Source organism: Carettochelys insculpta, chromosome 1, assembly GCF_033958435.1.
Source record: "Carettochelys insculpta isolate YL-2023 chromosome 1, ASM3395843v1, whole genome shotgun sequence".
In the NCBI taxonomy this organism is placed as follows: domain Eukaryota; kingdom Metazoa; phylum Chordata; order Testudines; family Carettochelyidae; genus Carettochelys; species Carettochelys insculpta.
In genome coordinates this window covers 153,340,552-153,366,665 of record NC_134137.1, presented here as the reverse complement: position 1 = coordinate 153,366,665, position 26,114 = coordinate 153,340,552, and the positions used below count along the sequence as shown (strand labels likewise).

Here is a 26,114-nt window from a genome sequence, read left to right as displayed (position 1 = left end):
AGTGGCTAGGCCCCTTGCTGCACCTAGAGGCCCAGGGTATAGGTCTGCAGCCCAGCCCTAAAGGCTGTAGTCTTAGTTTGGAGCTACCTGGACCCCCCAGTGTTTGTTTCTAACTTCAGCCACCTCCAACAAGCGTCCCGTAGCTTCTGGGCGATGAGGCGGGGTCAGGCTCCAGGGAGGCGGGGTATGCTTCCCTCTGGAAGCGTTGGCAGAAAGTCTCTTCAGGGATGTACAGGGCATCCAGGATCGCAGCCTTGACCTGGGCATAGTCCTGAGCGGCCACAGTGTCTAGAGCCTGGTATGCAGTCTGAGCGACCCCTGTCAAGCGTGGTGCTGAGATGGCTGCCCACTGCCCCTGGGCCCACGGGGCTACTGTGGCCACCCTCTCAGACATCTCCAGGAATGCCTCTAGATCATCTCCTGGGCTCATCTCCGTGAGCTTGATTGGTGCCAGCGCAGGTGCTATGGACTCCTCCAGGGTTCTGGGTCATAGCAGGGAAGTCATCTGCTGCACCAGCTGTTGCTGATGGGTTGCTAATTCCCCAATTAGCTGTTGTTGCTGCTGGGCCATCTGTTGGAGCTGCTGCTGCTGCTGCTGGCATGTTGCTCCACCATCCACTTCAGCAAGGGCTCCGTTGCACTTCAGTGGTTTGTACTCGCTGGGTCTATGGCCGTCACAGTAAGATGGCCCTTCAGCAGGGCTGGGGATGTACGCCCACATTCTCTGCCATGTGTAAGGGGTTACCCCTGGTGGCAGGGTGGCGTAGTGGCTAGGCCCTTTGGAGAGCCTGGAGGCCTGGGGTGTAAGTCTGCAGCCCACCCCTAAAAGCTGTGGTCTTAGTTTGGGGCATGGCCCCGAGAGTCTATCTTCTCCTCTGCAGGGAGTGGTTCTTTGGGGTTCTTCCCACCGCCTGGGGAAGGGTTTGGAGGCCCCTTCCTCCAACGGCCGACCTGGTGGCAGCTCTGACTCAAGCCCTGCATGCGCCAGAGCCAGCTTCTGCCTCTTGGCTGGTCAGCCCTGAGCTGGGGTAGTTTCTCCTCTTTTATACTGCCTCCATGCCTGGCACTGGCTGCAGGTGAACTGGGACACAGCTAATTGGGTAAAGTGGCTCTGTTTAACCCCTGCCTTCCTCTTGCTCCCTTACACTTAGTAACTTTTGTAATGGGGGACAACTGGACTTTGAGTTTTGGTAACTTTTGTGATGACCTTGCCAAGCTGATTTAAATTTTCCATAGTGTGTAATATACATTCTCTTAGGCCCCCATCTGTGCAGGACTCACTGCTGGTCACTACCAACTTCCCTCAGAGGAGCTGAGGCCCAGGAGTGAGACTCTGTCAGGATACCACGGTCAAGATGCAGAATTGCAAGCTAGATAACCCTTCCATTTTTTAATATTGGAATAAAACTCTCATAGTTCTCCCTGTATATGTTGTTGTATTTCAGTGGTTCTTAAACAATCAGTCGTTATCCCAAAGTGTATTGTGATCCTATTTTAAGGGTATTGTCAGAGCTGGCATATTTTGCCGAGGCTGAAGCCAAAGACAGAGGCCTACTGCCCAGGGCTGGAGCCCTCGAGTTGGGTGCCCCCCAATTTGGCAGGGCTTGGGCTTCAGCTTTGATGTGCACCCCTCTACTCAATCCGGGATGGTGGGATTCAGGCTATAATTCCCATTCCTGGAGTCAGGTAGTAATTTGTATTGTCAGAAGGGGGCTGCGGTGCAATGATGCTTGAGATATCCAGCTCTATTGCATTGTCTCTTGCTCCTTAGGCAACATGTGTTATGAGGGACCCATGCTGGCACAGCTGGGGTCCAAATAACTAATCATTAATTATTGATACAACAGGCAAGCTGTAGCTTGAGCTAGGTTCTGGTGAGGGTTCTAGCAGAGTTCTGATGGCTTCTGAAAAGCCTAGAAGAAAGTAAAGGCCATTACCTTGGAATAAAATGCAAATATGCATCGAGTCAATGACTGAAGGCTTACCTACATGATTCAGAAGCAGCCTTTTAACCATCTGGTCAAAAAGCCCCTTTATTAACTATTGGTGTATAAATGAAAACAAGGTAGGTGAACTTTAGAAGGACAACTCACTTTGAATTTTGTACAGTATTTTGTGAAAGGGCTGTCTATAAATTGACACTTTAAGGGATTTGTACTATAACAGATTTGCTGTTCTGGCTGGGTCTGTGCATGGTGCATGCATGGAGCATGCATGGACGGCCTCTAAAGAGTGTAACACCCCCCAAACATAACATTCAGTAACTGAGTAAGATGAAAAGTGTGTTTCCTGCTTTGGAGGTGGTGTGGAGAGAAATTGTTTGCACCAGCTGAAGATGGGGAGCTGTGTCCATACTTTCCTGCAGTAATAATTATGTATTGTTTGCTGTGTAAATGTCATTCCAGGAATTCTGCATGGCTGCCTCAACCCACTAATAAGGAGCTCTCACGATCAAGTAACAGTAAACTAGAAGGGGGAAAAAAAAGCTGGGTCTCTTGATGCTGACCCCATTTAATGTACATAACACTGCTAAAACTTTAAAGGTCTCACACATGACTGCCAGTATCTTGTGGGGAATGAGAATTTATGCCTTACTGTAATTCTAAAACATCCCAACTCTAGCTAAGATTTTGAGAACAAGCTTATTAAGGATATTGAACGTTGATATTATCATCAATAAAAAAGTAAGGTTGTTTTTAAAGTAAACAAAGTATTCACAACAGAGAAGCTCCAAAAAAGGAGAGAGATTTAGAAATTTTGTCACTCTTTCTAGTGTACTGTACTAGAAAAGGCATTCCTAACAACCAGGTCAGAATCTGTAGTCAGGTTATCTGAATAGTAACCTTATCCTGAATAAGTGACATACAATAAAATAGTAATATACTACACACTGTAACTTTGCCTTAACAAAGAAGGTTTTTAAAAAGCCTCCATCTACAAAATAGCCTGATCTTTCATTGTTCTGCAGTGGAAGGGATTCAGGCTTGAGTATTTACAGGGAAGAACTTTCCTTAGAATTCCACAGTACAGAGTAATGAATCATTGTAAAAAAATAAATCCCTTATACAGCTCAGCCTGTGAGAGTGCTGTGAATTTGAAAAACAAAACAAAACAATGCACTGGTTCTTTGGCTCTTTTTGACTCTTGAGATTCATTATTAAAATTCTTTTTCCTCCTTCTGGTTTTAGTTGTGGATGGATTTCTGAAAACTGATGAAAGGCAAAGATTAGCAAAAGAAAGAAGAGAAGAAAGAGAAAAATACCTAGGTAAGTTGACGTCCATTTTTTGTAAGTGCTATCTGAGTTTAAGTGGGGCTTAAATAATTAAAAGGGAAATGACCATTTTCCTCTTTTGCATTTTAGCTGTTATATTTGTCTACTTTTGTTTTTCATTGTTAAGATGAAAGTGGAGTTAGTAAGAGAGGCATAAATTTTGTTTGCCTTGCTGTCACATGAACGAAAGCTTATAAATTCATTTTTAGTCACAGGAGACAAATTATTTTCAAACTGATTGGTGTCATTTCTGATGCTTTAAAGAACCACTTACAGCTCATGGAAAATGGAGGTGAGACGTAGGGGCAAAATGCATGTGTAAACTATTTCTGAATACATTTTTCTACTCCGTTATTGTAGGCAGGACAGGTCTATTCCTTAGAGTGTCCTGCTTTCAGTTGCTTCTAAAATTGCCAAACTTTAAACATTAAGGAATGAAAATCGCTTTCTCAGTTATTTTTGAAAGGTTTTACCAAAATGGTTCAAATTCACCAAAATATGCTGCTTTGCTCATGTCAAAAGTCTCTGTCAACCTTCCCTTTTGAAGAGCTGCAGTGCCACCCCCCCCGGTTTTGGAGTAGGACTTTAAATTTTAGAAGGGTGTGAGGCCTTTGGATGGCCTTTATACTGCAGTTAGACACTTGCAACTGGCCCATGCCAGCTGACTTGGGCTCATGGGCTGGCCTGCCAACAGCGGGGCAAAAGGGACAATTGTTCATGATTTGAAAGGTTCCAGGGAACCCCGGCCATCGTTGCTGGTAGTGCACCAAAGATAGACTTCCTGCCTATCCTCACTGCATGCCTCTGTAGCCACTGGGGTGGGGAGACTGTCTCGGCACACTCTCCCTCCCCAGTGCCAAATTTGTAGCTCCTATTGGCCGGGAACTGCATCCGCTGGGAGCTGTAGGGGTGATGCCTGTGGGCAGTGGTGCATGGAACACCTTTGTAGCCCCCCTGCCTAGGAGCCGCTGGCAGAAGGGTGTGTGAATTGGTTTCTGGAATCACCCAGGATAAGCACCACCCCCTGACCTTTTCAGAACCTAAACCCTCTCCCAGAGCCTGCACCCACTTCTGCACCCAAACTGCCTCTGAGAGCCAGTGCTGTAGAATAAGGGGCCTACAAGGGCTGGGGGGACTACAGCTTCAGGTTAACAGGGGTAGGAGCATGAAACAGTGACTGGGAGTAAGAGCCAGATGTGACTGGGATCCAGGGAGGAAATGGGGAAGAGATTCCAGATAGAGACTGGGTGAGGAGCCAAACGTGTAGACTTGGATTAGTGGGCAAGGAGTTTGGGAGCAAGAATCAAAGATGCATGAAAATGAGGAGAGACAATAGATAAAAGCACAGGGGGTGGGGTAGGGGACTATTAGGCCAAGAGATTGGAGAAGGAGCTGGAAGGGAAATTGAACCAAGAATCTGAGGAGGAGGGAGTGGAACTAAGGAGCCAGTGGTTGTGGGGGTGTGAGAGTGAAGGGCAGCATGAGGACAAAAAACAGCTTGGATGGGGAAGGAGTGGGCAAGGAGGCAGGGAACGGAATCAGAAATGGTTGGGTGGGGTGACTGCGAGAGCCTGAGGCATGGAGACGGGACTGACTGGGTGAGGCGAATGGGACTGGATGCGTGATTTTCAACTTTAATCATGTTCTGTTTATATAGCTTCGTGTGTGTGCGCGCGTATCTGTCTGTCTGTAATATGTATTGGGTGTGTGTGGTGTGCACTCTTATTTTTCTGCTCCCTTTTACTAAAATTTACAGGAAAAATGGAACTTCCTTAATTATTTAATTCACTCCCACTATTTATTCCCCTGCATGCTCGAAGTAACAGTCCAATTTTATTATGCTGCAGTCATCATGCTACAGCAATAAACCAGTATCTCAGAGAGGATTATGACTTTCTTGTAGAACGAGAACCTGAGACAAACTCAACAATAAAATACCTTTCTTTCATCTGAGTAGCCAGAGGTGATAAACCAGGTAACGGAAATATACAAAATCATTAACAGAATAGCCCACTGTTCAAAGTTTTACATAAACCTTTGGCAGCTGTTTCAATTCTTTCTTTAAAGACAGTACCACAAAAGAAGAGAGAGAGGAACAATCAGCCTTTGTAGTTTTAAAACTCACATTCTGCCCTTTCCATCTGCATGACTCCCTTTAAAGGCCACAGGAGGCATATGTGTGCATGCAAGACTTTAGCTATTGGGCCAAGGTCCCTATCAGTCCTCCAGGGGTTTCTGCATTTCTCAGTGATTTCATGTATGCCTCAGAGACTCACGGTGGCCCCTTAGCTGCCTGGGTCCTTCCAAGGCAAGGGCCTCCCCTTACTAAGTCATTCTCATCACAGGCAAGCCTGCAGTGAGGGGGAAGCAGACCCCTGTTACAGAGTTCAGGTTTCCCCTATTTACCCAGTAGGGCAACCTCCAGGGAAGGGTTGAGGAAGCCTAGACGCACCCACTAAGCTGGACCCCGGCCCAGGGTCCCTAGGAGAGAGAGGCGGTTAGTGGGGCTTTTACCCCTTCCTTAACTTAGCACCCTCTCCCTGAGCCACTTCACCCACCACTTCCCTCTGGTACTTGGTCATACTGCTCTGCTCTGAAACCTCCAGCCTTTTGCTCCTTGTGCACACCTCAACTCCTTCCCCTTCCTGTCTGGAGGGGAAGCCTTTTATAGTGAGCCAGCAGGTTTATCCTGGCAGCAGGTGCCTGCTTGGCCCAGAACTGCAGGCTGGTCCTTAATGAGCCCCAGCTGTGAGCCTAGTTAGGGAATGGGAAGGCATTAGTCCAGTTCCCAGTGTACCTGCCTTCTATTAGGCTTTTGCATCCTCCAGGCTGTGGTCTGCCACACATCCTTTCCAACCCCCAATCGACACTGGGGGTTGGGCAACTCGGGATGCTAAGCAGTGCATGCAGGATAATCCATCATCGTCCCCATGTCAGCTTCTGGCCCTGTGCTGCACCCTGAACTGAAATGTTTGCAGGGTTATGAACTATCGGGTTACCCTGGTATTTTTCTCCTTGTTCCACTGCATCCATTGAAGAACGTAAGAACATAAGAACATAAGAATGGCCATACTGGATCAGACCAAAGGTCCATCCAGCCCAGCATCCCATCTGCCGACGGTGGCCAATGCCAGGTGCCCCAGAGAAGGAGAACAGAAGACAGTGATCAAGTGATTTATCTCCTGCCATCCATCTCCTGCCCTTGTTCTGAAGGCTAGGGCACCATACTTTATCCCTGGCTAATAGCCATTTATGGACCTAACCTGCAAAAATTTATCAAGCTCTTTTTTAAACCCTAATAGAGTCCTGGCCTTCACAGCCTCCTCGGGCAAGGAGTTCCACAGGTTGACTGTGCGCTGTGTGAAGAAAAATTTCCTTTTATTAGTTTTGAACCTACTACCCATCAATTTCATTTGGTGTCCCCTAGTTCTTGTATTATGGGAAAAGGTAAATAATTTTTCTATATTCACTTTCTCCACACCATTCATGATTTTATATACCTCTATCATATCGCCCCTCAATCGCCTCTTTTCCAAACTGAAAAGTCCCAGTCTCTCTAACCTCTCCCCATATGGGACCCGTTCCAAGCCCCTAATCATCTTAGTTGCCCTTTTCTGAACCTTTTCTAATGCCAATATATCTTTTTTGAGGTGAGGAGACCACATCTGCACGCAGTACTCAAGATGTGGGCGTACCATAGTTTTATATAGGGGAAGTATGGTATCTTTTGTCTTATTATCGATCCCTTTTTTAATAATTCCTAACATCCTATTTGCTTTACTAACTGCCGCTGCACACTGCGTGGATGTCTTCAGAGAACTATCCACTATAACTCCAAGATCCCTTTCCTGATCTGTCGTAGCTAAATTTGACCCCATCATGTAGTACGTGTAATTTGGGTTATTTTTTCCAACATGCATTACCTTACACTTACCCACATTAAATTTCATTTGCCATTTTGCTGCCCAATCACTCAGTTTGCTGAGATCTTTTTGTAGTTCTTCACAATCCCTTTTGGTTTTGACTGTCCTGAACAACTTGGTGTCATCTGCAAACTTTGCCACCTCACTGCTTACCTCGTTTTCTAGATCATTGATGAACAAGTTAAACAGGATCGGTCCCAGGACTGACCCCTGGGGAACACCACTAGTTACCCTCCTCCATTGTGAAAATTTACCATTTATTCCCACCCTTTGTTTTCTGTCTTTTAACCAATTCCCGATCCATGAAAGGATCTTTCCTCCTATCCCATGACCACCTAATTTACATAAAAGCCTTTGGTGTGGGACCGTGTCAAAGGCTTTCTGGAAATCTAGGTATATTATGTCCACTGGGTGCCCCTTGTCCGCATGTTTATTAACCCCTTCAAAGAATTCTAATAGATTAGTTAGACACAACTTCCCTCTGCAGAAACCATGCTGACTTTTGCCCAACAATTCGTGCTCTTCTTCGTGCCTTGCAATTTTATTCTTTACTAGTGTTTCTACTAATTTGCCTGGTACTGATGTTAAACTTATCGGTCTATAATTGCCAGGGTCTCCTCTAGAGCCTTTTTTAAATATTGGTGTTATATTGGCCGTCTTTCAGTCATTTGGTACCAAAGTGGATTTAAAGGATAGGTTACAAACCACTGTTAATAACTCCGCAATTTCACATTTGAGTTCTTTCAGAACCCTTGGGTGAATGCCGTCTGGTCCTGGAGACTTGTTACTATTCAGCTTATCAATTAACTCCAAAACCTCCTCTAATGTCACTTCAATCTGAGTGAGTTCCTCAGATTTGTCACCTAAAAAGGCTGGCTCAGATTTAGGAACCTCTGTAACATCCTCAGCTGTGAAGACTGAAGCAAAGAAATCATTTAATCGCTCCGCAATGGCACTGTCTTCCTTGATCGCTCCTTTTATATCTTTATCGTCCAAGGGCCCCACTGCTTTTTTAGCAGGCTTCCTGCTTCTAATGTATTTAAAAAACATTTTACTATCATTTTTTGAATTTTTGGCTAGCTGTTCCTCAAAATCTTTTTTGGCTTTTCTTACTACATTATGACAGTTAATTTGGGAGTGTTTATGTTCCTTTCTATTTTCCTCACTAGGATTTGACTTCCACTTTTTAAAAGCTGCCCTTTTCTCTCTCACTGCCTTTTTAACATGGCTGTTTAGCCATGGTGGTTCTTTGTTAGGTCTCTTACTGTGTTTTTTTATTTGGGGTATACATTTAAGTTGGGCCTCTAGTATGGTGTCTTTAAACAGTTTCCATGCAGCTTCCAGGGATTTCAGTTTAATTACTCTACCTTTTAGTTTCTGTTTAACTAGCTTCCTCATTTTAGTGTAATTCCCCTTTTTGAAATTAAATGCCAGAGTGTTTGACTGCTGCGGTGTTCTTCCCAACACAGGAATATTAAAAGTTATTATATTGTGGTCACTATTTCCAAGCGGTCCAGTAACAGTTACCTCTTGGACCACATCCTGCGTTCCAGTCAAGACTAGATCGAGAATTGACTCTCCCCTTGTGGGTTCCTGTACTAGCTGCTCCAAGAAGCAGTCATTTAAGGCATCAAGAAATTTAATCTCTGAATCCCGTCCTGAGGTGACATGCACCCAATCAATATGGGGATAATTGAAATCTCCTATTATTAGTGTTTTTTATTTTGATAGCCTCTCTAATCTCCCTTAACATTTCAGCATCACTATCACTGTCCTGGTTAGGTGGTCGGTAATATATTCCTAATGCCATATTCATATTAGAGGAATGAATTGTTATCCATAATGATTCTATGGAACATTTTGATTCCTTTAGGATTTTTACTTCATTTGATTCTATGTTATCCTTCACATATAGTACCACTCCGCCACCCGCACGACCTGTTCTGTCTTTCCGATATAATTTATATCCCGGTATGATAGTGTCCCACTGATTGTCCTCATTCCACCATGTTTCTGAGATGCCTATTATGTCAACTTCCTCCTTTGATATGAGGTACTCCAGTTCACCCATCTTATTAGACAGACTCCTAGCATTAGTGTAAAAGCATGTTAGAAAACTACCACTATTTATATGTCCGCCTTTCACAGACGCGTTGGATTTTTTTATATGCGATTGTTTCACATCTGATCTTGCCCATATATTATTTCCCACGTTCCGTATCTGACTAACTTCTAGGGAATCCCTATCTATGGAGCCTCGTGTAGGAGAAGTCTCCGTCCGATCCAGGTGCTCCCCCGCACCAATCGGCTTTCCCCCACCTCATAGTTTAGAAGAGCATGGTCTGCGACCCAGACGAACTGGCACTCGAGCCGGTAGTATTGTAGTGCCTCCATGGAGCACTTTACAGCAAGGCACTCCCTCTCACCTGCTGCATACCTGCGCTCCATGGGGAGAAGATCCCTGCTGAGGTACAGCCCTGGGTGCTCATCTTCCCCGACCATTTGTGACAGGACTATGCCTAGCCCCACGTCCGCTGCATCAGTTTTCCAGATTGAACTCCTTAGTGAAATCTGGGGCTGTTAATACAGGGTTGCTGCAGAGAGCAGTCCGTAGATCCTGTTCTGTTTCGGATCATTTAACTGGGTTGGGTCCCCAAGATTTTACCAAGCCCATTAAGGGGCTGGCACATGTTGCAAAGTGGGGGATGACCCTTCAATAGAGCCTTCCTAGGACTTGTGGGGTGCTAACTTGCTTATTCCAACTTGGCCAAGGCCACTGTTGAATGGCTTCTTATTTAATTGAGGCTTCACCACCCCTTTTCCTACCCCATACCTGACGTACTTGGTCTCTGTGAACCCCACCGCACACTTGGCTGGATTCGCTGTGAGGCACATGTATCTAAAGATGTCCAGTACCACCTCTGCCCTACCCAGATGGGTCTCCCAGTCTGGGGTGTGGATAACTGTGTCATCCAGGTATGCAGTAGCATCTTATTCATAAGGCGCTGAAAGGTTTCTGGGCCCTCATGGAGGCCGAATGGGAGGACCATAGCCCTCTGGGGTGGAGAATGGTGTTTTCTCCTTGGTGTCCCCAGCCAGCGGGATTTGATTATGTCTAGGGTGGTCAGGTATCGCATGCTGCCTAGGTGGTCCACCAGCTTGTCAATGTGTGGGATGGGGTGCTCATCGAACTGGGAGATCTCGTTCAGCTGCCAGAAGTCATTACAGAATTGTGTGCTGCCCTCAGGTTTTGGCACCAGTACTATTGGGCTGAACCATCGGCTGTGGTATTCTTCGATGATGCCCATCTTTAGCATCTTGTGTACCTCTGCCTTGATTGCCTCTCTTTTAGCTGCTGGTACCTGGTAGGGCCTCATCATCACTCAGGCTCCAGGGTTGGTGGTAATTTGGTGGGTTGCTTCCCACATTCAGCTGGGTTTTTTGGAAAACACATCCAGATTCCAGGATGATCACGTCAAAGGCCTCCTGTTTCTGGGAAGGTGTTAGCTTGGGGCCTTCCTTTACTGGCACCAAGGGTTCAGTCAGGGGATCAGGCTCTCCCCTCTAGGTAACCACACAAGCTTCCCTCTCCTGACAGGGTTTTGGGAGGTTAATACGACATATCCGTTCTTGTTTCCACTGCCCAGGCTGATGTATTTTATAGTTCACTTCCCCAGCCGGATCAGTAACCTCATAGGGGCCCTGCCAGTGGGCCAATAGCTTACTTCCCTTGGTGGACACAAGCACCATAACCTGATCCCCCAGCTGGAATTGACAAATCTTAGCCTGCCAATTGTAGTAGGCCTCCTGGGCCTCTACCAGGTGTTTGCAGACTATGGGGGTGACCTGGGCAATCCAGTCTCTCATCTGCATCATATACTCAATTCTGTTTCTCCCCCATATGCCTCTTCCTCCCAGCCTTCCTTGGCTTTATGTAAGATGTCTTGGGGATGACATCCATACAGTACATCTAAGGAGGAGAAACCTCGCTGATGGCTGGGGCGCTTCTCGGATAGTGAACATGAGATAGGGCAGTAACATGTACCACTCCTGCTCATAACCTTCTTAATCATGGCCTTGAGGGTGTAATTGAACCTTTCTATGAGGCCATCAGTCTGGGGATGTTAGACTGAGGTTCGCAAAGCCTGATGAGGGACCTCTGCACCCTGCTCCATGTACCATCAGGCACAGACGACAGGTCAGTCAGGATTTCCTTTGGGAGGCCTACTCAGGCAAATATTTATACCAATGTCTTGGCATTGCTCTTGGAGGCTGTATTCCGAAGGGGAACGGCTTTGGGATATCGTGTGACATAGTCAAGGACCACAGGATATACTGGTGTCCCTGGGTTGTCTTTTCCAGCAGTCCCACCGGGCCCATTGCAACCTGTTCAAATGGGACCTTAATGATTGGCAGTGGCACTAGGGTCGTCCTCAGCTGGGGGTGAAGGCTATGCAGTTGACACTCTGGACACAAAGCACAGCATCAGTGGACGTTCTCATGTAGCCTCAGCCAATAGAACCAGTGTAGGATCTGGGCTTGGGTCTTTTCCGCCCCCAGGTGTTCTATGAACAGATGGGTGCAGGCCAGGGCCAAAATGGCCTGTTGATATTTTTGGGGTGCCAGGAGCTGGTGTATCTCCTGTCCTTGCATCTGTACGACCCAGTACACAAGGTGGTTCTTAAGGCTAAAGTAAGGACTGGGCCACCGGCTTTTCTCTCTAGGGGTACCCCATCAACCTCAGCTACGTCCTTTCTGACGTTTGCATACCAGGGGTCCTCCTTCTGGTTCTGTGCAAAGGTAGCCTTCCCCAGGCTGGCCAACTCAAGCCCTAGGGGGGTTCTTTCTGATCCCTGCATTGATGCTGTGGGGCTGAGACTGGTGCTAGCCTCTGCCTCCCCCACAGCCTCTGAGTCTTCCTCTGCTGGTAGTTCAGGGTCCTCACCAGCCTGCATGTCATCACCTTCCCTATGTGCACCCTGGGGCTGTTGGTTTATGCAGGCGACCCTTCGAGCCTGCATCAGAGTCTGGGTGCCCAAAGCCTTGGCTGCCCACCTCTGTCTTTTAGACTTCCTACCCTTCCCAGGGCTAGGGAACAAATCTTGGGCCATCTTTGAAAATATCAGAATATGCTGCCCTTCGGCATCTATTTCTCTTGGCTGGGGTGGGAGGGCTCCCTTGGTTCCTGCTGCCTGGGGAATGCAGGCTGCTGAACCTTGGGGAGTCCCTCCCAATGAGCACCAGGTGGCGGGGTATGGGACTACATTAGCTTGCACCTAGGTGCTGGACCCTTGAATTTCCACCCTCACCCTTGCACTGGGATAAAGGTTTACTATCCCATGGACACAAGTAACACCCTTGTGTTTTTCTAGAATCAGCTGGTTGGGCCTTACTAGCCTCCCCAAGATTAGGATGATGGTGCTCCCAGAGTCTACTTGTGCCAAAGTTTCCACCCCCTCTACCTGCACTGGTTGGGTGTAGTTGTTCAGGGGGGTATCACCACCCTCATCTGATTAAGTAGGGCACATGGGTCACCCCCACCCCAGAGATGACACTGCATAGTCTCCTCTTGGTCGGGGCTGTGGACTCCTATTTGGCCCAGCTCCCCGCACCCATAGCACTAGTAGTTTTGCCTGGTATCCTGGGGAAAAGAGGGCCTAGTTTCAGGGCCTAGCTGCCATCTGATTTCTTTACTTCTGCCTGCAACCCTGTGGGCTTCTAGACTCACCCACCCCCACTTCCTCCTGGAGCTCCCTGGGCTCTTGACCCTGTGAGATTGGGGTCGGCAGCCTTTCTCTGGGGAGGTACTCGCCCTCCCTGGGAGCGTGAGCTGACTCCCTGGCTGCTAGCTGTTGCTCCACTAATGCAACTCTTTCATCAGAGGTGGTGGGGTTATGCTGGTCCACCCACGCGCAGAGGCCTGGTAGTAACTTCTGCATGAACTCTGGGTTATTGGCATCGGGATGCCACCATTTTTTGTGCAAGGTGGATCAGTTCAAACAGCTGGGCCCCCCAGCAGCTTACCTTCTTGGCACACCCTGGAATACTACTTCTGGGCCAGGGTGTCTGTGGTCACTACCAGCTGGGCCACGATCTCTTTTTTAAGCCTGAGGTAAGTACGCATGTGTCCAGGTGGCAAATCGTAGTAGGCTCTCTGTGCATCTCTGTGAAGAAATGGGGCGAGGATGTTGGCCCATTTTTCCTCTGGCCAGGCCTCCTGCTGCACAGTCCATTCAAACATGAGGAGATAAGCCTCTATGTCATTTCCTGGTGCCATCTTGGGAAGACATTTTGATGCTCTCAGGGCTCTTGTCCCCTCACTCCCCCAAGAGGTTGAGACGCCAACTCCTGCAGCTGATCGACCATCTCTCTAAGAAGGGTGCGATCTGCGGCAGCCTAGTCCATTATGAGTTTGTTTGTTTCCTGTTGTACCCAGGTGGCTTCCTGTTTGGCTGCCGCAGCTTGCACCAATACCATCCCTTGCTCCTCTATTCTGGGGTACCCCTCGCTCCCAGCCCCACAAATAGTGGTGAGGGGGAGGATCCCAGGTAATTAAGGGATGAAGGAAGGAGGGCAAACCTTGAACCCATGCCCAAGTGACTTTCTTTCCCCTTCACCCCCTCCCTTTTTCTTTCTGTTTGACCACTGGGCAGCTATCCCACTCATGACACCAGTGTGACAAGGTCCCTATCAGTCCTCCAGGGGTTTCTGTGCTTCTCTGCGGTTTCATGTGTGCCTCAGAGACTCACGGTGGCCCCTTAGCTGCCTGGGTCCTTCCAAGGCAAGGGCCTCTGCTTACTGAGTCATTCTCATCACAGAGAAGCCTGCCGTGAAGGGGAAGGAGACCCCTGCTACAGGTTTCAGGGTCCCCCTATTTACCCAGCAGGGCAACCTCCAGGGGAAGGGTGTGGGGGAGTCCAGATCCGCTCACTACCCTGGACTCCAGCCCAGGGTCCCTAGGGGGAGAGGCAGCTCGTGGGGCTCTTACACCTGCCCTAACTTAGCAACCTCTCCCTGAGCCACTTCACCCACCACTTCCCTCTGGTACCTGGTCATTCTGCTCTGCTCTCAAACCACCAGCTTTTTCCTCCTTGTGCACATCTCAACTTTTTCCCCTTCCTGTCTGGAGGAGAAATCTCTTATAGTGAGTCAGCAGGTGCCTGCTTGGCCCAGAACTGCAGGCTGGTCCTTACTGGGCACCACTGTGAACCTAGTTAAGGAATAGGAATGCATTAGTCCAGTTCCCAGTGTACCTGCCTTCTATTAGGCTCTTGCATCCTGCAGGCTGTGGTCTGCCACACTATGAAGGAACTTAGTGGGTCCACAAAAACAATGAGAAGTTCTGTGCCACCTTATAGGCCAAAAGATTTTTTGAAGCATAAGCTTTCTTGAGTGTTTGCCTCCTAAAGCTTATGCTCCAAAATATGTTAGTCTGTAAGTTGCTGCAGGACTTCTTCTTGTTTTTGCAGATACAGACTAACATACCTCTCTGATCAGTATGTACAGGTGAAGATCGCTTGTTAGTCTGATAGTGTTTATGGAAGGTGGAGCACCCATGGCCATCCCTAAGGGGTCGTGGGGCCTCGGGCACCCCCCAACGCTGCCCCAGCATGGTACCTGGGGGGCAGCCCCACACTGCACCTGCTCCACCCCTTCACCAAAGTCCTGTCCCTCCCCAGGCCAATGTGAACAGGCGGATTATGGGGGGCCTGGGGTGGAGTGGTGGTAGGGGTCACTCCCCCCGTTCTCTCTGCACTCCCTGTGATGCCAGGAGCTGGAGCCACCTGGTAGCTAGCTGTGCTCTGATGCCCTCTCCCAGCCCACTTTGCCCACCCCACCTCTGTGGCAGCAGGAAGCAGAGTACCCTGGAGCTAGGGTGCGCTGGTGCCCACTGCTGCACTAAAGCTGACCACAGCGGGTTCGGAGAGGGTGGGGCAGAGGGAAGCAAGGTGCTGGGTCGCTCCCGCTTTTGCCACCACATTGAGTGCAGGGGCTTGACCACTGCTGTTGCTGCACACCAATGTAATACTGTGGACTGCCCTGGCACCCGTCCATAGGACAGTTGAGGCAGCCACCTCAGACGCTCCTCTCCCCCACATTTCCCCACCCCCAAAAGCATGAAGCCTGGGATGGCTGCTGCAAAACATCCTATGGACTGGACAGCTCTGAAAGCACCTATTAGTGCAACCAAAAGGTGTATTCATTCTACTCATTAGATTACTGCATATTTTCTTGTTTGCTGGCCTAGTGTATTTTTATGCATTGCACTGTTCATCTTGCTGCACCAGCACATCCAGTATATTTGCTTTTGGTCATACTAATGTATGAGTTTATAGAAGGGGGGACAAATCAAATCAAGTGAATCTTTTTGTTGATTTAAGCTGCCAGGGAGCAGCAGATTTTGGAGAAAGAGAGAAGAGCAAAGCTTCAGTATGAAAAGCAAATTGAGGAACGGTGGAGAAAACTGGAGGAACAGAGACAGAGAGAGGAACAAAAGAGAGCAGCTGTAGAAGAGAAGAGGAAGCAGAAGCTCAGAGAAGAGGAGGTGAGGTACATTAATGTGGCAAATAGTACAGCCACAGACCGCATGCTATAAGGATGCTTATGCTCTGACATAAGCTATCTAATGATTATGGCACAATCTTTACTGCAGTATGGACTATGCTGAATACAAGCTGGTAGCCCAGTTGCTGTGCCTAAACTTAGAGAGCATTATCAGAGAGCTGCATGAAGCTTTTGACCCTTATCTGTGTGTACTGTGGATGTTTTGTGGGGCGCTGGTGAGTGGCATACATACTGTGCAAACTGTACAGGGCCAAAATGCTCTGTGGGCTGCAGGGAAGGGAGTGCTTGTGGGAAAACTGGTTCTTCGTCTTTGAAAGGAGTGTGTATTAACATAATTGGATCCACATCAGTTACCTTATGTCTGCTTATCTCTTGTTGGAGGATAGCCCTATGTTTGGTTACTGCAATATTTGGTACGTTCATTAGTAGAAAGTCTGTTTATAAATACAAGTACAGGTTGAACCTCTCTAGTCCGGCATCCTTGGGCCATAACTGGCACAAAGCAAGAGAATTTGCTGGACCACAAGAGGTCAGTATTGTCTAGCAGCATCACCCACACTTCCGCTGCTTACTGGGCTCTTAAAAGAGATTTAGGGATAAATTACAGATAAAAACAGCACAGAACACTGAGAACCAGGACTGGTGGCTGTAAATAAACTTTATGGGACCATGGGAAACTTGGCCACACCCATGGTAAGTGGTCATTCGGTTAACTGAAATCATGTTGAATTATGGAGTTTGCCAGCTGAGAGCATGCTGGATTAGAGAGGTTCAGCCTGTACGTCCAAGAACATAGCACAAATAGGTATATGTATATATGTCACTTGTTCTATAAATGCCTGAGAACTTCCTTTTTTTTTTTTCTTTTGGGTGGACATTAAATCAGACCATTATGAATCAATAAATCTGAGCTGAACTTAGTCCTTTGTTTCTTTGTGTTCAGGTAAACATAGCTCTACAAACAACTGCTACATTTATTTTCCTAAGTCTCTGTGCCACTGATTTTATTTAATCTTGATCCTGCTTGATCCTTTTGCCCTTTAGGATTATTGTCAGACATATTTTTGAACATTTCTTGGAAATCTGGAAAGGAAAGGTATGACTTTTACCAAAGCTGAATGACAAAGCTTACCTCCTTTCCTTCCTGCTTTCCTGTCCCCTGCAAGAAAAGTTGCCTGTTCTATTCCTTTGGCAGCTGTAAATATGTTGCTTTGCCTTCCCACTGAAATGTAATATTTTTTAAGCATTTCAAAAATATTTTTGTAGCCATTTGCTCAAGACATAGCTTCCAGCAAGCAAAGTACAGGCAAAGAAGTTAAAAGCCTGTGTGCTGGGTTTTAGACACATAAATTACCATTGTATGTTTAAATCAAATAGCTGACCTTGGAAATCTGAACTACTGTCTTTCTGACTCATGCAACATAGTTGCAACCATGCAGTGTTTATCTGCAGAATAGTTCTTCCACAAGCTTCCTTGTAGTTTACTGCTATCCACACAAGTTCTCTACTTATCCTACCCATCTCGCAGGCATTCTCCGTAGGGTGACTCACTGGAAAAGGTCAGTTTTTCTATCTCGTAATTTCAATCAAAACCCAACCATTCTGCTGAAATAAGTAGGGCTTTCAGTAACGCACAAGATACTGTAAAATTCCAAGTCGTGTATAAAATAGCCCTGGCAATAGTGAAGACTCCAAAAATGTCAAGCTTTTTTTTCCTGTCCTCTTTACACTGTCCCTGAAAGAGGAAGCGTTTTTATATATCTAACTATATACAGTACGCTCTTTCATATCTGGCATTCTGTCATCTGGAACTCTCAGATAACTGGCATTTTAACCATAAGTACTCAGTTTATTTTTTTGTTGGGGTGAACAGTAGCCTAATTTCTGATGATGTTTTCTCAGTGCAGCATGTGTGTATCTGCCCACTTTTGGACAGGCAGGTAACATAGCATACAAGAGTGAAATGAAATGGCTTAGAAACTTTTTGTTTTGAGGGGCCTTTTTTGTTGTTGTCAAAGGAGCAACAGATTTCTGATAAGTTATGTAGTAACAATTTAGGCAAATGTAGAAAATATTATTTTATGCAGTTTCAGTGCATTGAAGTATAAAAATGAGCAAAAACAGAGACTGAAATATCAGAGTCCCTTAAAACAGGGAATTGCATAATGGCAACAATTAAAACATAAAAGAGGTAGCGCTCCTTCACAATAAAATGGAGCGTGTTCACTTTTGGGACTAATGTTTGCAGTGTACCGCTGCATCTCTGCCCTATGGGGAAGACAAACCAGAAAGAAATAGACTTCAAATAGCGTGTGAAAGTTCAAGCCTGCTGAAAAGGCCCATGAGCTTGGAATGCACTTCTGGGATTTCACTTGAACGCTGAAGTTCACCACTATTATCCTGCTGCTGCTGCTGTTGAATGTGGGAAGAGATTAAAGAGAGCTTGTGCCATAGTAGATAATAGGACTTGCGCTGAAGCTGATTAAGAAATTAAGGTTTTTTGTAAACAGCGAGGGGGTGAAAAAAGATGTCATTGGAAGATGCTAACTTTACTGGAATGGTATCAGAGAGTTTTTGCTAGAATAGTTGACTCTCAGATTTTGTGGGGACAGATTTTTTAGGGAGCTTTAGTAATTCCTCTTTGTTAGTAATCAAAATGCCTTTGCAAAAGAGAGAAAATGTTTTCATGCAGTATCAAAATAATTTATTCCCACTTCTCTTTCAGCCTTTGCACATTTTGCCCTGACTTTAATTTCAAAAGAGAATACAGTCTGTCTTCTCCTACCTTAACTGTGGCATCCTGATTCTAGGAGCTGGTTCTCTGTACACTTGATTATCTGTCTGTGGAAATGATTGGCTTTATTTTCTCATACTAAGAGCAGCCATAACTGTTTTGTCAACTAGTATGGAAAATGGTTTTGGTGGCAAGAGCAAAAAGTACAGAGCATACAGCCAATCAATCAATGGGGTAAAATGTAAACAAATCTGAGTGGCATAGCAAGCTGGCACTCTTTGAAAATTGGAAGCCAAGGCAGCCACCCTGTTTTGCCTGCCCTGTGTAATATTAATGATTGAATTACTCCTATTTTCCTTTATAATGTGCAAGAGCAGACATGTACCTACTTCTGAAATGACTTCATTGCCATGATAGTACTTTCCCCAAAACTGATTGGATGCAGTTGGAAATACATGTCTGATACATCTGTCAAAAACGAAAAAAAGGGGGGGGCACTCGTACAAGAATATAAGAATGGCTCCCGTGGTCCATCTAGCCCAGGATCCTGTCTTCTGACTTTGGCCACTGCCAAATGCTTGAAAGGGAACGAACAGAACAAGACATTGAGCGGAGAGTTATCCTCTGTTCAGTCTCAGCATGTGGTAGTTGTAGGCTTAGGCCAGGCCTACACTAGGGCATTAAGTCAAATTTAAATTGTCAAACTTAATTCACCAGGAGTAACTCCTAAAAGTTGATTTTACAATGTCAACCTGTGCAGGTGCAAATGGGAGTGTTATTAAAATCAGTTTTATTAGCCTCTGAAATGGTCCCACTGTGCCCCTCAATGTGTCCTCTCTCGTCATCACTTCACTTTCACTGCTCTCCATGGCTACGTCTACACGTGAAGCCTACATCGAAGTAGCCTATTTCGATGTGGCGACATCGAAATAGGCTATTTAGATGAATAGCGTCTACATGTCCTCCAGGGCCGGCAACGTCGATGTTCAACTTTGACGTTGCGCAGCCCAACATCGAAATAGGCGCAGCGAGGGAACGTCTACACGCCCAAGTAGCACACATCAAAATAGGGATGCCAGGCACAGCTGCAGACAGGGTCACAGGGCGGACTAGCGCTTCCGGGGCAACAGCTAGCCGCTCCCTTAAAGGGCCCCTCCCAGACACACTCAGCCTGCACAGCACGCGGTCTGAGGAGCCATAGGCATGCAGACCCTGGGCACCGCAGTCATGGACCCCCAGCAGCAGCAGCACCTAGAGGTCCACCCAGCCCTCCCGGCAGGAGCAGGGCTTGCCCTGACCCATGCCATGTGGGAGGCAGCTGAGCACCTCCTTGCCCCAGGGGAGGAGATGCCCCCAGGACAGCAGGGCTCAACCCCTACCCCTGCAGCACCCCGCCCCCCGCCTCACACGCCGGCGGCTGTGGAGCTACCCCACCAGCACCGACTGGTGGGAGCGGCTGGTGCTTGGGGAGTGGGACGACGACCACTGGCTCAGGAACTTCAGGATGACCCGGCAGACATTCCTGGAGCTGTGCCAGTGGCTCACCCCTGCACTCAGGCACCAGGACACTGCCATGCGGCGTGCCCTCACAGTGCAGAAACGGGTTGGCATCGCTGTCTGGAAGTTGGCCACTCCGGACAGCTACCGATCCGTGGGCCAGCAGTTTGGTGTCGGCAAGGCCACCGTCGGGGCTGTCTTCATGGAGGTAAGCGAACCCACGGGGGGAAGGCAGGGCGGGGGAGGGCAGGGCAGGGCAGGGCCACACACACCCTGCTCACCCCTCATTGGTGCTGTCCCATGTGCTTTCTCTGCAGGTTGTGCATGCCATCAACGCCATGCTCCTGCACAGGCTCGTGAGGCTGGGGGACCCAGATGCCACCATCGCCGCCTTTGCCACCCTGGGCTTCCCCAGCTGCTTCGGGGTTCTGGATGGGACTCACATCCCCATCCGCGCCCCGCATCACAGTGGAGGACGATACCTCAATCGAAAGGGCTACCATTCTGTCGTCCTCCAGGCCTTGGTGGACAGCCGGGGACGTTTCCAGGACATTTACGTGGGCTGGCCTGGCAGCACCCACGACGCCCGGGTTTTCCGGAACTCGGGCCTGTGCCGCCGGCTGGAGGCGGGGACCTACATCCCCCAGCGGGAGATCCCTCTGGGGGACACCACCATGCCCTTCTGCGTCATCGCAGATGCGGCCTACCCCCTCCGGCCGTGGCTCATGCACCCCTACACGTGCCATCTCTCCGCTAGCCAGGAGCACTTCAACGAGCGCCTGAACCACGTGCGCCAGGTGGTGGAGTGCTCATTTGGCCGCCTGAAGGGACGCTGGAGATGTCTCCTGACCCGCCTGGATGCGGGCCCCAACAACATCCCCCAGATTGTGGGTGCCTGCTGCGCCCTGTACAATTTGGTCGAGAGCAAGGGGGAGAGCTTTTTCCAGGGCTGGGCTGCGGAGGCCGCCAGGGCACACGTCCAGCCACCTGCTGCCCCCAGTCGGCAGGTGGACCCCGGGGGGACCCGGGTCCAGGAGGCCTTGCGGGCCCACTTCGATGAACAGGCCGCGGGGTGAACTCTGCCCAGGCCCCCTACTGCCCACCCCTTCCTCCCCCACACCATGGAGCACCCCACCGCCCCCCCCCACTTGTCCTGGACAAATGACAGCACGCACTTGTGGCTGAACGTAAATTTTTTTTTTTCTTTCCGAACCTTTTTTTTTTTGGATGTAAATAAATATGTGAACCACAAACAGAAAACTATGTACAAACGTTCAACAAAAGCAATATGTACAAAAATAAAACAATACAAAGAAACAACTGTCTGACATAATAAAAAGAAAACCAGGGAGGATAAAGGGGAGAACTATGTACATGGGGGGGACGGGGCAAACGGGGGGCCGAAAAAAACAGGGTCCAACTATATACAAGGGGGAGGGCCACGTCCCGGGCCCCTCGCCCCTATAGCCCGGCACTGGGCATGGCCAGCCAGGAGCCCCGCCGCGCTCACAGCCTGGTCCGTGGCTAGGTGGGAGCGGGCTGGACCGGAAGCTATGGTGGCCGGCGAGTGTCAGGTGGCTCCAGGGGTCCCTCGGCGCTCCGGCCCTCGCCGGTGGGTGGTGGGGCGACGGTGGACGGGCCGGCGACGGGCGGAGCAGCTGGTGGTGGGGCTGCAGGAGCAGGCAGGGCGGGCGATGTTTCAGCCGGCGTGGCATGGGGGGCCAGGTAGTCCACCAGGCGGTTGTGTGTGTCCATGTAGGCCCCCCATGCCTCCTGGCGCCAGGCCAGCGCCCGCTCCTGCAGCTGGAGGTGCTGCTCCACGACCTCCAGCTGCCGACGGTGGATGGCCAGCAGCTGGGGGTCCGTCGCCGTCGGCGGTTGGAGGCGCGGGGTCCACCGTCTAGCCCGCCGTGGGGCCGGTTGGTCCTCGGCCGAGGGGCTGCCCTGGAGCGATGGTCCCGGAGGGCTCTCCGGGACAACTGACGCCTTGCCGGCGCTCTCTTCCGGTCCTTCTGATGGTGCAGGTGCAGGACACAGGAGGGGTGGGGGGAAGAAGAATGGAGACAGGCATTAGTGTGGGCCCCGAGCCGTGGCCTTTGTCCCCCCAGCCCTGTGCTGCAGGTTCCCCATCCCCGTCCCCGGGAGATGCTGCTGTGATGGATGGGGTTCAGGGGTCCCCCTGCCCTGCACCCCGTCCCCTGGTGGGAGCGACTCTCACTTCACCCCGCAGGGTCTGAGAGCAGGAGAGGTTTCTTAGGCCACAGATGGCCAGTTTCTGCCAGGAGTGACAGCACCAGCTGTCGGAAGAGACAGTCCTTCCAACCCGTCGTGGGGAGAAGACCCCAAGGGGTGCCCCTCGGGGATGCAGCTTTCCCCCTCCTCAGGCTGGCTGCCTACCAGCTCTCCCTTCCCCTAGATTCTACCTGTGGCCCCCGCCCTCACCCCCCAATTCCAAGCCAGCTCGGCTCCTCCCTCCTGTTTGTTCAGGGCAGAGGTGTCACCTGCCAGCTGTAGCCCCAGGATCCTCCTTTGACCCTGGGAGCTATTCGGCTCTTGTTGCTCATATGTAGCCTGTCTCTCCCTTTGGCACTCCCCCCACTCCATCACATGCTGCTGCTGCGGGGTGTCCCACCCCCTCCTCCCGGGGGCCCCTCGAGGTTCCGCTCCCCCCTGGCCCGGGGATGGGGCATGGCACTGTCATGCGGGGTGGGGGGGGCAGGGGCTGATGGCTGCAGTGCTGTGAGGGCCATGGCCCTGGTGTCCTTGGGGCCATGGCCATGTGAGCATGTGGGGGGCTCTGGACACATATCTCTTACCCCCGCCCCTCAAGCCCAGGGGTGTCCACCAGAGGGGGGTACCTACCTGTCGGTCTGCTCCCACGGTCCGGAGATCCCCGGGGGGCGGAGGCCCTGCTGCTGCTCCGGGATAGCAGGAGGAGGATCTGCAGGCTGGATTCTGCAGAGGAGGAGCCCCCCTCCTCCTCCTCCTGCTGCCGCGATGTCCTGGGGGTGGCCTCTGGGGGGGGCCCCCGGGGTGCGGGGCTTACCTCCGGGGCGGACTCCGTCTGCAGGGCCTGCTGGGGCTCGTCAGCCGAGGTGTCAAGGGTGGCCGGAGGGGAGGAGGTGTGCCGGGAGCCCAGGATGTCCCTGAGCTCCCTGTAAAAGGGGCAAGTGACGGGGGCGGCCCCAGATCGGCTGGCCGCATCCCGGGCCCGGGAGTAACCCTGCCGCAGCTCCTTGACCTTACTCCTGACGTGGTCAGGAGTGCGGGCAGGGTGACCCCGGGCAGCCAGGCCCTCGGCCAGCTGAGCGAACGCATCCGCGTTCCGCCTGTTGCTCCCCATTACCTGGAGCACCTCCTCCTCGCTCCAGAGCCCCAGCAGGTCCCGCAGCTCGGCCTCTGTCCAGGAGGGGCCCCGCTGCGGCTTCTCAGACTGGCTGCCCCTCTGGCTGGGCTGTGAGCCCTGGCTCCCCTTGTGGGGGGTCCCTTGGGGGCGCTGGGGGGGCTGCCGGGTAGCCATCACAGCTTGCTGGGTCGCTGAGGGAGGTGCAGGCTGGCCGCGTGTGCAGGCTGCAGCCTGCACGTTCCCTCAGCTTCCTGCAGAGGCAGGGAGCGGGAGGGGACCTTTAAGGGGCCGCTCCACGCGGCCACCAGTGAGCTGAGGGGCTGGAGAGAGCGTCTCTCAACCCCCCAGCTGATGGCCGCCATGGAGGACCCGGCAATTTCGACGTTGCGGGATGCGGATCGTCTACACGGTCCCTACTTCGACGTTCAACGTCGAAGTAGGGCGCTATTCCGATCCCCTCATGAGGTTAGTGACTTCGACGTCTGGCCGCCTAACGTCGAAGTTAACTTCGAAATAGCGCCCAACGCGTGTAGCCCCCTGTGTTTGTTTTCTGGTCTGGGAAGAAAGTACCATTCTGGAGCCTTTTTAACAGACCAGAATTCCTAAAGAGTCACGCATCATGCACGCTTCCAGATGACCCCACCGTGATGTTGGCGAAATGACCTATGTGATCTACCAATGCCTGCAACACCATAGAGAAGTACCCCTTGCGGTTAATGCACTCTGAGGTCTGGTGATGCGGTGCCAGGATGGGGATGTGCATTCCATCTATGGCTCCGCTGCAGTTAGGGAACCCCATGGCAGTAAATCTATCCACTATGTTCTGCACATTCCCCAGTGTCACATTCTTTCACAGGAGAAGCTTTGCAATCACCTTAGTTACCTGGATGACAGCAGCCCCCACTTTAGATGTGGGAAATCAATCTGGAGTAGTCACATCTAAAGTCCATGGCATTCTTTGTAAAGCAGGTGGCACTCAATGTAAAAGCGGTGCAAAAATTCCCTTGTCTGTTTCTTTTGAGTGGGAAGTGAGGGAAATGCACTCTGGGATGATGACATCAGACACCCAGAGCCACTTGCTGTGACTTTTTTCCCCACAAGACACTGGCACAGAGTTTCAAAATGCAATGGGACTGCAGGAACTGTGAGATAGGTACCCATGATGCACTGCTGCCACAGTTGATCCTAAGCAACCGGGGGGGGACATACTAAGTCAATTTTGTGAGCAGATTCAGACACTCAACTCCAACTTGATAAAATCAAGTGTTAAAAAGTTGACTTTAGTAAATTTGACTTTATTCCCAAATGTCGACATACCGTTAGGAACACTCAGGCTGTGTCTACGCTACGCGATAAATTCAAATTTAATTTAGTTAGCTCGATTTTACCACATCACTGTCTTCACTGTAAAGACCATTAGCTCGATTTTGGGTGCACTAATCTTGAGATTACAAAATCGCAGTTACCTGACAGGTATATTGTCAAGCTTGAATTCAGAAGTTCAATTAAAGGCCACTGTGGAAGTGCCACCTCTTAAAATAGAGTTTATTAGCTTCCAGAGGTGTCCTGTATGTAACCCACAATGCCCCTCTCACTGCTGTGCTCTGGCTGCTGCTCTCCAGTAACAGGAAGAGCCTGATTTTCCATGTGGGAGCAGCTAGCCTTCAGCTGTGGGCTCATGTTCGTATGACAGCCTGCGAAATGGCTCCTTTCCTTCTGTGCTGTTAGTGGGGTGTGTGCATCTACCCATTCAGATAGCCCCTGCAGAGAGTTTGCAACTCTGTACACTTGCAATTTTTTTCTGCCCTGCCTCACGCCAGCCCCTGCCCTGTCATACCACATGTGAACAAGGCTGTGCTGGGGGTCGTGTATGCATAACACAACAAAAAACTTCTCAGTGGTTTACATTTGTGTGTGAACCCCCTTCCCTCCCCCACAGGCACCACACAGTCTGGGTTTTTCCCGCGCTCAGTCACATCACATGGGTAGCTCCCAACCCAATAAAAGGATGTGACTGCTGTTCAGTGCTGGCAATGCTGCCAGTCACATGGGAAAGAGAGGGCTTTGCTGCTACCGTGGGGAAGTCTCCTCCCACAGTTAAGATACTGGGGGTTCTGGTGACGCTGTGGGGAACTCTCCGCCCATGTTGGCAATATAGTGTAGGGAGAAACCAAAAATTCTTTCCTCCTACATTCTCCTCAATCTAACATTCTGGGCCCCTGCATTATTTTCAGGGACCACATTTGGCAATGACGGGAGGTGGAATACTCAGTGGATGGCCAGTTGAGAACACAGTAGTTGCACAGAAGCCTTGTAGTGCACTGGAAAGCCAAAAACCCTTTCCATTAACAATAATGTATAGGGAAACCAAAAATTCTTTCTTTCTTTCTTTCTTACATTCTTTAAACTGCATTATTTTCAGGGATCACATTTTGGCAACGATAGGAGGTGGGATGGGTGTCCTGTTGAGAATATAGTCACTGCACCCATGTTGCCAATGTAACGTGTGGGGAAACCAAAATTTCTTTCTTGTAATTTTGAGTGTCTTCTGCATTGTTTCCAGCGGATCAATGTATTTTCAGGGATCGGGAGGGGAATGATGAAAATTCAGTGGGGGAAGATGTCAAGACCAGTGAGCATACCCAGAATGCTACGGGGAGGAGGGCAGTGTGGGAGAGCTTCCCACAATGCACTATTGCCACAGTCAATTAGCCAATGTGTGTGTGGCAGCAATGACTCGACTTTGTGGGGAGCAAGGTGTGAAACGAGGATGGTCA

At 49.8% G+C, this 26,114-nt stretch overlaps 1 protein-coding gene across 7 annotated transcripts in view; it reads left to right on the top strand.

The window, feature by feature from the left end:
- The window catches only part of MAP7D2 (MAP7 domain containing 2), a 174,171-nt gene that overhangs the window by 77,094 nt on the left and 70,963 nt on the right, over nt 1–26,114 (top strand). For 6 of the 7 annotated variants that reach the window (XR_012643837.1, XM_074983371.1, XM_074983368.1 and 3 more), the window contains exons 2-3: nt 3,189–3,266; nt 15,577–15,740. Coding sequence is in view for 3 of the 7 variants with exons in the window: in XM_074983368.1 (XP_074839469.1) it covers nt 3,189–3,266; nt 15,577–15,740 (242 nt within the window). In the remaining 4 variants the exon portion in view is untranslated. Of the gene's footprint in view, nt 1–3,188; nt 3,267–15,576; nt 15,746–26,114 lie in introns of those variants that run through there. The other variant, XM_074983370.1, reaches the window with a different exon arrangement.